The sequence below is a fragment of the Xiphias gladius genome, chromosome 24 (genome assembly GCF_016859285.1).
Source record: "Xiphias gladius isolate SHS-SW01 ecotype Sanya breed wild chromosome 24, ASM1685928v1, whole genome shotgun sequence".
In the NCBI taxonomy this organism is placed as follows: Eukaryota; Metazoa; Chordata; class Actinopteri; order Istiophoriformes; family Xiphiidae; genus Xiphias; species Xiphias gladius.
Genome location: NC_053423.1, coordinates 2,919,898 through 2,934,196, shown reverse-complemented (window position 1 = coordinate 2,934,196; position 14,299 = coordinate 2,919,898). Strand labels below are relative to the sequence as shown.

At 38.7% G+C, this 14,299-nt stretch overlaps 1 protein-coding gene across 2 annotated transcripts in view; it reads left to right on the top strand.

Moving 5' to 3' along the window:
- Positions 1-8,896, top strand: part of LOC120786804 (septin-7) — a 49,486-nt gene extending 40,590 nt beyond the window's left edge. The window contains exons 10-15 of one of the 2 annotated variants that reach the window (XM_040122478.1): positions 3,484-3,535; positions 4,242-4,367; positions 4,817-4,837; positions 6,608-6,743; positions 6,830-6,975; positions 7,784-8,896. In XM_040122478.1, coding sequence (XP_039978412.1) covers positions 3,484-3,535; positions 4,242-4,367; positions 4,817-4,837; positions 6,608-6,743; positions 6,830-6,975; positions 7,784-7,820 — 518 coding nt within the window. In that variant the 3' untranslated portion in view covers positions 7,821-8,896. The remainder of the gene's footprint in view (positions 1-3,483; positions 3,536-4,241; positions 4,368-4,816; positions 4,838-6,607; positions 6,744-6,829; positions 6,976-7,783) is intronic. The other variant, XM_040122479.1, reaches the window with a different exon arrangement.
- Positions 8,897-14,299: the final 5,403 nt, after the last annotated feature.

Here is a 14,299-nt window from a genome sequence, read left to right as displayed (position 1 = left end):
GTCGCACTCTTAAGCGCTGCAGCAATTACAGAGGTGGCAGAGTTCAACCAAACACATTTACACTGACTGTAAAAGCAGAGATGTTTGGGTTAATCGAGGTTGGCAATACCCCCACATGAAGGTAGTCTGTGTAAATGTGAAAGCTATTCAGTTTCAAAGCACTAGTCCGAAATTAATTGTGATACAGGCTTTGGGAAAAATGTTTACATGGGAAATTCGTGTGTGGAAGAAATTAAACCCAGCAGGAATTACTTGCTGGGTTATGATTTCAATCATCAAAATACATGCTTTCTTGCCTTGTAATCAGAATAAAATGTGTCGTTTGCTAAAATTCTCAAACACACGATACTGTAAAAGTGCAATCTTCACTATCTGAGATAAGCGGGGTGAGAGATTTCAGTTTTTGATTTTTAATAAGATTATAAAATTACTTCAGAACTTGTTTTCACTCTTTTCTAGTTTAGATTGATGGGCAAAAAGGGGAATTTTATCAGTTTAAAGTTAAATCTAAAACACAATAAAGTTTGCAAAAAATGAAGGGGTCTGAATACTTTCTGAAGCCACTGTATATGACATTCCTTAGTTCCATGCTATTCTATTGATCAACGTAAACAGTACAGGTTTTATAATATTCCAACTAAACAGATTTGCGAATGTTTTATGAGGAAGAAAATGAACATATGGTAGAGCTCAATGATACACACGGGTTAAAGTGGGATTTGGCAGGAGGGGGGAACCCAAAGATCCGTTGAAGGAACGCCAGGCTGCAGCAGAAAGAAATTCAGCCCTGGGCTTATCCGCTGGGACCGGTCTGGGGGTGGAGGGTGGGTTGGGGGATGGTCTAGAATGTCGAGAATGATAGTCTGGAATGGAATCTGGTAGAATGGTCTAGTCTAGAATGGTTACGCACATAAACTAACTTTGTTTTGATTGGCCAACGAAGCTGGACACACACGCACCACGCTCTCCTGCGCAGCCCGAATGACAGGCACATAGAGAGAGCTACTAAAAGCGTAATGGATTTTTTGACGGTCCACTGGCCCACCGATGCAGCAGCCCCCTGGGATTTGTCCCGGGATGCCCGATGGCCGGTACACCACTGCTTGACGTTGTTTTGTATGACACTACCAATCCGATTTATTTACTTATTCATCGAAGGTGCCGTGATGCTGTTCCAAATCGTTCTGGCCCACTTTAACCACTGGATACACACAATATGTTGCGGTGAGGAGCACTGAATTTAAACAGAACCGTTTGACCACAAGAAGATTATAAGATTACTCCACATGTGTGTATACGTGGGTCTCTATCAGTTTAAATCTTAATTAACTTAAACTTAATTAACCTAGACATTGTTTTCTCTTCAGTACACTATATGAGAGTCCTGTTTGACCAGACACAGGAGGTTTCTGTCACACTGTGGCATGACATATGAAACATGACAACATACTCAGCTTAAAGTGATGAGGACACTGCCACAATATGAATGTTACTGAGGTTTATACTGTAACAAATGAATTAGAGGCAGTGAAGGGAACATTCCAGATCATATAGATTCTGTTTTTGTTATCTTAAACAGCTGAGTACGGTACAGCCTGGTGGGTGACTTGTAGAAGTGCTACTATGAAACTGGTTTGCCACCAGTGTTTGACATCCTTGGGGAGGGAGTTTTGGAATACCAAAGATGTTTTTGGCTCTATGTCTGTATAAATATAGAGAAAGGGTGGGAGAGAGAGAGAAAGAAAGAAAGAGGGCAAGGTTCCTGAGAAGCTATGCAAGTCAGCACACCACATCAGTCCAGAGAAACCTCAGACGACAGGGGCGTTTTACAGTAGGAGGGACAGAAAAGGCAGCACATGATGCCATCTGCTGACGGTTTGTGGTGCTACAAACATCCACACTCGAGCTGCTACACTGTGTGCGCAGGGCCATGGAAAGGCTGAAACAGAATTGAGACAAATTGGATTAGTTTAAAGCCTTAAGTTGTTAAATAACTAAAATCATTAAACATTAGGACAATTGGAAAAGTGGCGGGGAAGTTAGGAAATTCTGCATGGGAAAAATAGGGAATAGATCATTCATTAAATGTGTGCTGAGACCAGCAAAGAGTTGAAAAATAAAATGTGCGATTAGAAGATAAAAAGAAGAGTATAATAGATACAGTCTTAATTTATTTTATTAAATGATTGGAGGAAAAGTAAAAAATTTAAATTGTTTTTTCTCTTTTTTTAAATTTACTACTCGGGGGTAAAGGGGAAATAATTAAATAATTAAGTAATAATAAATAATTTTATTTATTTTTACTCCATTTTAAGTATTCTAATAGTCTTTTAATACTTTAATAGTGCCTTCTGTTAGTTTTGGGGCTCCATACTTAAATTGTCCTAACATTTACAAAGCAAAGTAAACTACACGTTTTCACTTTTGCTTCAAGGATAACACTTAATGTCATTACTGAATAGATACTACATAATATAAACACGGCCTATATATAATGTTATATAAATATATAATATATGAGACTTTTTTGACCAGGAGAGGAGAAAATCAGGCACATAAACCCCATCAAGTATGTTGTAATTTAAAAATTTGCTCTCTTCTAATTATCACTTACAGTATTTGTCTTCTTTGCCGTTATAATATTTTCTGAATTTATGTTTTATAACATGCTGTGCATCTTTAACTTTTTGGTGTATTGCTACATATGCATTATTTTCTCTCACTATGAGACACTCTGCCCTCTGTTATTTTGCTAACACTTGGGTTTTATTTTTGTTGCTCTGGCTGTTAGTTTTATTGGTTACGATAACATTGTAGTCACCAAAGTGATTAATGGCAACTCAGAAGGTGGCGACATCACTAAAAAGAAGTCCAATGAGGCAAGAAAGACAAGCAGTGAGACGGTCATACAGGTTGTAGACAAAACCCCAGGTCAGTCAAACTTACTTGGAAGAGAAATCGAAGGCAAATGGAAATTATTACCCAGACTGTCTTTTGTAAACATCCATCAAAGTTTACAGACAGACTCCCTTGTTCAGTTTTGACCTACAATACTTCTGGTAGGTTGGGAGCACACACAGTTTTCCTCCGCAATGAGAGCTTATTCCCACCATAATGGGAAGTCTTATTTTTAGTTTTATCCCCAAATAAAGTGGTCTAGATAATTTGGCTAAACTGTTGTTTTTTTCTGAACATCTGATTGCTTAAGTTTATTCAGCAGTTACTTTGATGAAAAACAGTGTTGTTATAACCGATAAAACCAATGACCAGAGCTTTGAAAACAGAAATCAAGTTGTTGTAAATTGTGATTTTTCTATGGTATGCTGACATGATGAAATTGTCAGTTGCATTGTTAAACATAATTTGCTATATTGTCTGTTTTTCTTGCTGTATTTATAATCCCTACGGGGATCAATTATGTGTTACAGTGTTATAATCACTCCATACTATTATATATAAACTCTGCTCTGTCTCATCCTACAGTGGAAAATGGAGAACACTGTGATTTTACAATCCTCCGGAACATGCTCATCAGGTGAGCAAAAAACATATAATAAATGGAATTGAAGCTAACAAGAGTTAATCATTTAATATTTCAGTTTTATATTTTTGTATTTTTCTTAATTTGTTTTTATTGTATTTGCTAAAAAAAATATGAAGAGTTGTTTTTAATATTGTATGTTATGGTCATTTTTATTTCTCTTGTAAATCTTTTTATCCACATGAATAAATATGGTATTTTATAAAAAGTATTTAAAAAGAGGATAGTAATGTATAGTTAGTATGTATGGTGATCCATAAGTCTAAATGTGATGATCGATGGACTGTATATAAGGAAACTGGAAACAGCCTCGGACACCAACATGATGAGGGGAGATAGCTGAAAATGTTGTGTGAATAAATTATGGTGACTGGAGAAGAGTTGCTGTTGAGTAGTTTACCTTCGCTTGTGCAGGTTTAATGCAAATGCAATTAAAGTTGACTAGTTTTCCATAAAGTGTTTATGGCTCTATTGTTCTATCTTATAGTTTTAATAGTTGAAAATGTCATTGAAATGTCATTGAAAATGTACAACCAAATTAAAAGTATGAATAGGTCAAAACCTATTCAAGCAAAAGTATTGATTTAAAAAAAAAAAAAATAATAATAAAATAATCAAGCACACAAATATGTCATAAGTCAGTCTAGTGAGAGTGAAATGTGCTGTTTCATTACTCTTCTTTATTCATTTTGTTTTCCAGGACCCACATGCAGGACCTGAAGGATGTGACAAACAACGTTCACTATGAAAACCACCGTAGCAAGAAACTGGCTGCAGTCACCTACAACGGTGTGGACAACAATAAGAACAAAGGACAACTCACCAAGTGAGTTCATCAGTACAGTAGACACAGAACTGTAACGTTCATGTTTCTGAAATGCACATTTGTAGTGGAAACTGATGGAATAATGTTGTTATCAGAAGGATCCTGTTTTCATCGGGACGCTCTGAGCACTTCATTCACTGTGTAACCATGGAGGGAACCTGCAGTTCAGAGGTCAAAGTCTGAAGCGAGTGACCTACAGATTAAAATTGGCAAGCTGTCACTAAAGCAGCTCAAATCTTTAAACCCATTCCTGGCCCAAACATTCCAGCACTAACCCCCCACTAACTGGCAACCAGTATCAGTTGTGTCTAATCTGACAGCACTAACTTTGGCACCATCTGACTCCTAATCCACCGGCTGCAGCCGTCAGTAATCACCAGTACACCCTCACAAGCTAATGCATGGTTTTTGGCAGCATGCTAAGTGTCTGTACGTTTGTTTGTTTTTAGACCTGAGACGGCTGACGGCATGTAAGTGTTATTTCACTTCTTCATAACCTCTCCAAAGAATGTGTTTTTACTCTCTTTGACCATTTTCAGTTTCCCTGCCTCAAAGGATTTTCTTTTTTTCCTTTCTTACCTGCAACACTTTGGAATTGATATTTTCTTGGAAAAAATTATGTTAAATTTAGTGATTCTGTTTGGCCATAAATTACATGATTTCATGTGAAAGACAGTAGTCATAGTCTATAAGCTTCTGCATGACCTCTGTGTAATGTATCTAAGCAGTGTCATTCACTAAAGCCTATCGGCAATCAGCTGGCTTGGCTACTTGCTTGATGTTTCATAAAAGATTTCTTATTAACCACTGTTGAAGACTTCACTGTGCAGCTACTGTGCAAATAATGGCTAAGTACTACACAAACACTTGCTGATTAATCTTCCGGCTAGGCATGAAAAAGGGACATGTCTAAGAAGGGAGCCTACAGTCACAGTAGTGACTCTGTCAGTTTGTATTTATGCCGCCTTCATGTCATATTGTTAAAATCTTCAGTTCTGAGCAGTGAATTTAAAAAAAAACAACTGTTAGGATCAGCCTTATAATTTCAACTTGGAGATATCTAGCAGTTCTTGCAGCTACAATATCTCCCACTATGCTAAAGGCACAGACATGTCAATGAACTGGTTGCACAATGGCAGCAAAGTCACCATTACTCGCAATTATATCTAAAAATAATCCACTAATACACTCAATTCACCTAATAAAATTTAATTCACTAATTAAAAAACTGCAACAAAAAAAATGTAATATGACTGTAAACAAAGCTATATTTTGCTTGATTATCTTTTATCTACATCTATCAGTGGGGATAACCTTCTTGATAAGAGGCACAGAAACTTTGAACTTAATGCTATCATAACCGCAGTTCCACGTTGTCATACATGTTGGCATGCTGATGTATTGCAAGTATAATATTTACCTTGTTAACCATTATAGTTCATACCCAATCTTTTTACAATGCTAACTAAACATAAAGTGAGGCTGATGGGAATGTCATTCCTTGTAGAACATTTGACATTATCATCCCTAGAGTCACGCTACCAGTGTTGCTACTTTGGGTTACAGGCATAACTAAAAGGTAATGATAAATGGCCTGATAAAGTAAAATTGTTTTCCCTGAAATTGTAAAATGTGCTGCCATTGGCTCTCCCCTGTACACAGCTAATGTGAACAAATTTAGCCTGCTAACTTGTCAACAGGTTAATTTAGTGCTAATAACAATGTAAAACATGCAGGTGCAACCCTCTGTTAACATATAGGACAAATGTTGCATTTACAAACAAGAAACCGTTCCCCCAAGAGCTGAAAACCTCCAATATAGATGCAGAAAAGTTTTTTTTTCTTTTTTTTTTTTCTTTTCAGCACGACAAGTAGTAAGCGTGTCAAGAAATCACTGTAGCAGCATATGATGAGTGTCAGAATTAGATTTTATTCTTTCATAACTCCTGTTCTCCTGACAAGCCTGTCACCTTCTAGCTACAACCCTTTCTGCAAGCTGTCTATTTCAGAGGGCTTCCAGGGAAGGCAAGCACGCTGGGTCTTTCTTCCATCTCTGGTCCTGCCTCTTTTCCTTTCATCACTCTGCAGTCAGAAAGACCTTTTATAAGTGGGAGGGGGGGTACATCTCTGCTTAACACTGACAGGAAACGTCCGTCTGGGATGTCACAGGTGTGTGGCCATCCACACACCTGCACACATACACTGTGTGCTGTTTGTATGAACATGGTTTGTGTCCTCAGGAGTCCTCTAGCCCAGATGGAGGAGGAGCGACGGGATCATGTGGCCAAGATGAAGAAGATGGAACAAGAAATGGAGCAAGTGTTTGAGATGAAGGTCAAAGAGAAGCTCCAAAAGCTCAAAGACTCTGAGGCTGAGGTAAACTAATGAGGCTGCTTTTAAAAAAAATCCGTGTTTATTAGTTTGTGTTCCTTTGTACAATCTGTACTTCCAATTCTTTGCAGCTCCAGAGGCGTCATGAGCAAATGAAAAAGAACCTAGAGGCCCAGCACAAAGAACTTGAAGAGAAACGTCGCCAACACGAAGAGGAGAAGGCCAGCTGGGAGGCCCAGCAGAGGATTCTGGAGCAGCAGAAGCTAGATGCCTCCAGGTAAACACAGTAGCACACGTGATGATCTATTACGGTTAATAGAGTTGAAGAAAAGAGTTTAATACAACTGTAGACTGAAGATGTCCCTGAGGCTTAACTTGCAACTTGAGTCTGAACACTACATATTGATAACCTTGGAGGAAAACTTGACTCCAAACTGTGTTTCAAGAACCAGAAAACACACAAACCAGATCTGTAACTTATCAGTTTAAACTTGCATTAGCACCAAAGAGGGACTCCTTTACAATAGGAAGTAGTGAGATAGCTACTAAGAGCAGAGATCCAGCTCAAATGTAGTACAAACACAAACTTCATCCCATAACACTGCTTGGTTGTCTTTCTTGAATTGGGAATGAATTTCATTGCAGAAAGATGCTGCAACATTGGTCACTTGGTTGCAATTCCATCGCTCACCATTACACAGTAGAAGGTCCAGTTGCCTTTCTTCACAACTGGTCTACTGTGGTCATTTTGTGCTGTGGTCCTGTCAAAAGCACCTACTGCACCTTTAAAATCAGATTATCAAATAATCAGAAATCCCTGTAGTAGTCACCCACCACTGTTCTTAGTAGGCATGACATGAAACACACTTTACTTGGATATTTCTCGGAGTTTGTGAGATTTGTTTTATCATGGGGATCCATTGTCTTTTCCACAATCTTTTCTCCTGATGGTTTATGATTTTCAATTTTATCTCTTAGTGACATCTCAGCACATTGAATGTGGTCAAGATTTCTTCCTAGCCTTTTGTTGGTCTGCAGCCATTGTGGAAAGCTCTCACTACTCTTCTCTCCTGTTGTTTTTACAGGACCTTGGAAAAGAACAAAAAGAAGAAGATATTTTAATAACTCTGGAGGACCTACCCGATGTTACAGTGTATTCTTTTTTTCCAGCCTGCCAGCCTTGATTGTCAGAACATCTGCCGATCAGCTACATCAGTTACAGTATACAGTTTGACCATATTACTGTGTAATAATCAAGTGAGAGCCAGGGGGCAGTATTGTCTGGACTCTGAATTTAACCAACCGCTCTCCTCCCTCATGTTCCATTAATTACTGTCCTATTTTTTTGGGTCACTGCTCGCATAAACAAGTATATTCACACAAGACAATTGATTAAATGATTCACATAAGAGTTCAGTCATTCTTTCCTCTTTTCCTCTTCTACTTGGGAATTTTGGATGTGTCACTGTTCTGTGCTGTGTCCTTTTTAATGCCAAAAAACCAAACACAGAGGCCAGTCTTTCCTGCACAATGGCAGACAATGATGACAGTGCTGAAGCTCACCAGACACTGTTCTCTCTCTCTCACACACACACACACACACACACACACACACACACATACACACACACTTACATTTAATTTCCTCCCACGTTTTTATGCTCTTCCATCTCCTGTAATGTAAATCGTATATCCATGAAACTGCAGTGTTTAACTTCAGTCATGTGTAACATTTTCTTACTCTTTTTCAGTATTTTCTTTTGTATTGGCCCTGGTATAGAAATTGTGATAATTTTGTTTCCAGTATCATAGCCAGTGTTTTCTAGCCTTGCTCTTGGAAAACAAACATGTATTCCTGACTTCACTCACGCTGAGTGTAACAAACTTAAGAAACTGCTCATGAAGTTCGATGTGAACTCATTTGAACTTCTTGTGCAGATTCTATATTAAAATGTGTTCCAACAGAAACAGGTCTTTCCAGTGACAGGTTGTGGAAAGTCTTTGTTAGATGTTGGTAGATGGGAAAGCTGAAGCTGAGATTCTTCATTCAAACAGGTGTCAACTCAGTAACTGTACCAAGCTGGCTTTCTTTATATCACATTTAGCACTGTTTGTGTACTGCATATGTATTTTGTAACGTTTTGGTTTTGTTTTTATTGTACAAAGTCACATAATAAAATTGTGATGGGGAAAAATTACAAGTGGTCTTGGTGAAGTATGAAGTAGTAAAAATTTTACACTGTATGGCAAAAATGTACAGAATACTGCATGGCACATGTCATTCCAAAACCATGGTCATTAATGTGCTGCTATAGCAGATATGCCTCACAGTCAGAGCTCCAGTTCATCCCTAAGGTATTGGGATTGAGTAGTGGTCAGGGCTCTGTTCTTTGTTGGAACTAAGGGTCCGAACATCAAAAATGACTTCAATTTTTGGAAAAACATTTTGCTGAGTCTGAGTCATGTTGATTGATGGCTGTCGGTGTACATATTGCACAATTTACTGTTAAGTATATTTATTTCTTGTATACAAATTGCAAAAAGCTAGATATACAGTATAGTACATTCTGTATACAGTTAGTATGAAGTCTGAAATTGGGATACAGCACTAGAAAAATAGCCAGACCAAAAGTATGTGCACTGGGATATCAATATACTTTTAGCCATATCGTGTAGTAAGGGAATAATAATAGTGAAGATTCACCAAAGGTTTCTTTGGAGTGTTCATAAAACAGGAAATGCAAAAGAGTGAAAGACAGAAAACTATAAATACTTTTTCTGGGGTTCAAAGAGAAAAATTCTAAAGTTTGCATTGAGGCCTTAGAGATACTTGCTTCCAGAGGTTAGCAGCACGTCTGCACTAAACTGCACCCTGCTGATAGATTCAAGGACTGTCCATGCATCTGTTCCATCTTGTCAGTGTCCATTTGAACTTTAATCATGAACCAGCTGTTTTTGTCTCGATGGACTTCAAACCCTAACAGTGAACTGTGCTGAGCAGAAGACTCACCAGTAGCTTTTTCTGTCATAGTCTTTCACCTTCTGAAAAGAACTTCCTTTCTAACCTTCGACATATTGACAGTTTGCCTTAACAGGTCAGATTACAGGCTTTATCAGGAACATAGTGCACCTCAGTCTGAGAGTCAGTGAGGTAATATCTGCTCATTTGGCAGTGATGACAGATGGTTTTAATGTAAAGTAAGCCATTTCTTATTTATTTATTTTTTTTTTTCAGTTTTTAGTGTTTGGTGTCATTGAAAAGATCCCATTATGTTAGTTCTAAGGAGTCTTAAAGTGGTTCTCTTGTGGGAGTCAGGGATTGTAGGGGTTCTTGATAGGAATCCTTGTGAATCTTGAGAAAATTCAGGGATTCTTGATGGGATTTTGGGGATCACTGAGGGTATTCCAGGGCTCCTTAAGGGTTCTAATGGGTCCTGAAAAGGTACTAGGGGTTATTTGGGGGGTCTCAGGGCTCCTTAAAAGGGTAGGGTTCTGGGATCCTTGAGTTGGTTCTATTTGCATTTGGGAGGGTTGCAGGGGTTCTTGGTTCTGGGATCCTTGACTTGGTTCTATGTGCATATGAGAGGATGGCAGGGGTTCTTGACTCCTCTCAGGGTACCACCAGGTAACAGGGTATTATTGGAGTAGTTTCGTGAGTTATGGTGGGAGTTCTAATGCTTCTTAAGGGGGGTGTTGAGTTCTTGAAGGTTTCCAGGGATTCTTTAGGAGGTTACATGGGTCATTGAGAGTATTCCAGCTGTACGTAATGACTGTCTTAAGTTCTTAGGAAGTTTACAGGTTGACCATAAAAGATTAACAGGGGTTGCTGAAAGGGTTCCAAGGGTTCTTGGCTGGGATCCTTGAGGTGGTTCTTGCCCTGGGCTTAGTATACAGCATTTACCCATGTAATTATTGACCTTACCACATCTATTTGCAAATGTGCCTTCTGAGCTAAAATAGTTCCTGACAAACAGGAAGCCACAAGTGTCTGACTTTCTGTCCTCCTCACAGCAATTATTTGTAGACACGTGCTCATAGCTAACCATCTTTCGATAGCCAGCCAAAAGGCTACAGCATGGGGGCTAAACCAAAATAAATGCATAATATCCTCAATGTCACCTCACAAAACATGATTAAAAGGTGAGTGATATTGCTCATCATCAATATCGGTCAGTATCTAGATTAGAGGTATTAGATCTTTCCCCCAGTATGCTGTTCTTGTCGGGATGGAAAAATTTAACTACATTTAGACCATTCTGGGACACTCCCTGCCAAAACCTATTTCACAGGAACTGTGTTGCTAGGAAACAGCTTGGGTTCATGTATACTTCCTGTCCATTGCTGAACAGGAGATGAATGTTGGACCATTTAGGATGTTTATTATTCAAAGTGTCACATATGAAACAGATTAAAGTGAAGTGTTCCAACAGACAGCCAATATACAGTATTGATCAGTTCCATCATCTAATTAATCAACCGGTATTGTATCCATGTCAGATGTGGTCAATAGACGATTGATGTAACCTTAAATTTCTCTCCCTCTGGCTTATTTAAACAAAAGCTGAGCCCTTTGGACTCTCAGCTGCTGTGTGGACTATAAAAAACACACACATACACACACAGTGCTGTACTGCAGCATCACGCCACAGCCTTCCCAGCCTGACAGCTAGTCGACGTCGTCCTTTCCTCTTTCGGATTGGTCGGCTGTGCCCTCAGGTCACCCAGGTGAGGACACGCTTAACCAATTGCTGAGGTGTATGCTAAAAGCTAATGTTTCAACCCACATTATAATACAATAACTGGTCAAAAATCCCATTCTGCTTAGGGCCCCGAGAAAGGCAAGGGCCAGGGGCAGGGTTCAGGAGAATATTAAAAAACTGTAACTAGGATTTTTAAGATCACTGCCAACATTTTTGGATTGAATCTGCCAAAAGTTTGCTACATGTTTAAACCTATCATACTTGTATGGGAGAATGCAAATATTTTTGCATTCTCATGCAAAACTCCGAATTATTCGAAAACACGCTCAATTTAGTCATAATATTAATCATGCTGGGGATTGATAGTAGTGGTTTGCGTAGAAAAAATGAGACATCAGTCTAGGAAGCTATTTTATAGTGTTTATCTCCAACTTTAAGAATGTCATTAGTTTTACAGGTATTTGTTCATAAACAAAATGTTGGACAAAGTGAAATATTGACCTGATGATGGGACTAGATGAAAAGTAATGAGATCACCAAACTTATTACATTAGCTTTTGATATCTTGTATACAAGTTTGACAGTTTAGTACCAAAGGGAAGCTCAAAGAGTGAAAAAGAGTGAAAAGCATATGAATGTGATCAGTTAATGTTAATAAATCGACAAAATTATTCGGACTTGTCCTTTATGGATCATGAACATCTGCAGTAAATCTGCTCTGGGTCAAAGCGCTGAACAGACCAACATACTTACTGCCAGCAGGGGAAACTACCGGTGTTTTTACAACCATAATAAAAACATAGACATGTATAATGTTCATTTCTTTTCATTATCTCAAACCGCAAGCATCAGTGTCTGTTTATTTATTAAACTCAACAGGGACTAGAAAGTGACTGACCAGCCACTGCACAACATCTGATCTCTTCCGATCTTGGTTCACAGACTAACAGAAATCATCACTGAACAGGTTGAGTGGGGCAAAAGCTCAGGCTGCCAAGACCAACGGGATTAGTAATATTAGAGAATAGGCAGGAGAAGGTATCATAACAGAACATGAATCCTAAGCAGACGTCATGTTCTTCAAAATCATATCACTGTGAAATCTAAATCCTCTTAACTGATTTGGATGAGGATGAAACTCCAAAATCATTCCTCTTTTCCATTTGTTCTTTTTTAGGGTTGTTAATTACTTCAGTTTTGAGTCTCTTCTTTTGTTATTTCGGTTGGACTTTACCCGTGCTGGATCTTATTCTTTATCCATGTTGTATAAGCAGTGAGGCCAGGCAGTGGTGGCAATGTCCAGCATTCATCCCATGGGGCATCCTGGCCGTAAATAGAGCTGTGATGTGAACGACGGCTTATCCTTTCATTATCCGAGAATCCGGTTACACAGCCGACAGTCACTTGTTGCTAATGAACAGTGCAGCAATTGATAAGGCAAACAGAGTGCAATGTGACAGAATTTGCATTCGTCAGATATGATTTTTCATACATGACATAACTGTGTGTGGAGAAGGAAACAGTGTCCCATCAAATAAAAAAACCTATCATCAAAATAATGTTCCTAGATTCTTCCATTTTGCACAAGAACACCTGGAAGCAAAGGTGGTTCCTCACAGGAACCTCAAAAAAAAACCTTTGGATCGTTATCTAATATCCTCTAAAACTCTATTCTGGACCCTCAGAGCTCCACTCGAGACCACAGAACAACCTCAAGGACCCCTGTAATAGAACCTGTCAAAAACCCATAGAGCTGCCACAGAACCTTTGGGTGCCCAAGGATCCCTGGAACCCCCATAAAATACCCTTGGAATCTTCAGGAACCGCTAGAACCCCTATAGAAACTCTGGATCTCCTCGAACCCCTTTTCATACTACCCAGAACCCCCTCAAAGATCTTTTGAACCTCCTCAAGGAACTCTTAAAAGCCTACCACATAGGTAGAACTCCACAAGAGCCAGCAGAACCCCCCAAGAACCTCTGGAGTCCCATTATGAATTCAAGGAGCTCCTTGATCCTCACAACAACAAACAAAGAACTATAGAAGAATCTAAAAAATAGGGATTAAAAAGAACTAAACTAGTTCTCATTTTGCTTCGGAATCACAGAGCTCTCTCAAGAACGCATGCAACTGCATCAAGAAGCATCCAAGAGCCACTAGAAACCAACCAAAAAAGCTCAAGAACCCACTTCAGGACCACTGTAATCCTCCTAAGAACCTCTATGTACTCCTTAAGACCCCCCTACAATCTTCCTAAAGAATACTTTTAAAGCAATTGGATGTGTAACAAGGGACTGTCACAAATGAAACACCCAGTTTATGAATGAGAAGTTTTTCAACAGAATTACAGATGAAAAAAAGTATAAGGTGAATAGATAATCACAGGCTATGTTGGTAAAGAATGCATCCATGTGTTTTGTCTGAAATTATAATGCTATGCTAATTCAATCAGGCAGGATCAGAGCAGAAGGAGCCAGAGTGGTAGTTACATTCTTCCACTGAAGTGTGAAGCAGTGAATGCTTTGACCACTTGCATCACATCTATATTTTTGTAAGACTATATCCCTGTTTTTTCCTAAAGCCACAACCTTGAATGCATGAAATTTTAGATATAGTATACATAAGATATATAGTGTCAAAGGTCTCTAAAATTACTGACAAGCAAACTCAAAATGAGAGAAATTTAATTTAATAGAATTTTTAATGCAGACCAATATTTTAAAACCTTATTTCCTTGACTTACTGTGGACATTCTTCGCGTTGCTACATCAGAGGGCCAGGCATTGTTGCATGATGAATTATTAACCAAAGGTAAAACCGAATCGAAATTTGTAAATAGCCTTTACTAAAAATTTACATGTACGTAGTCAGCTCTTCTGCCCCAGTGACAGATAACATTCG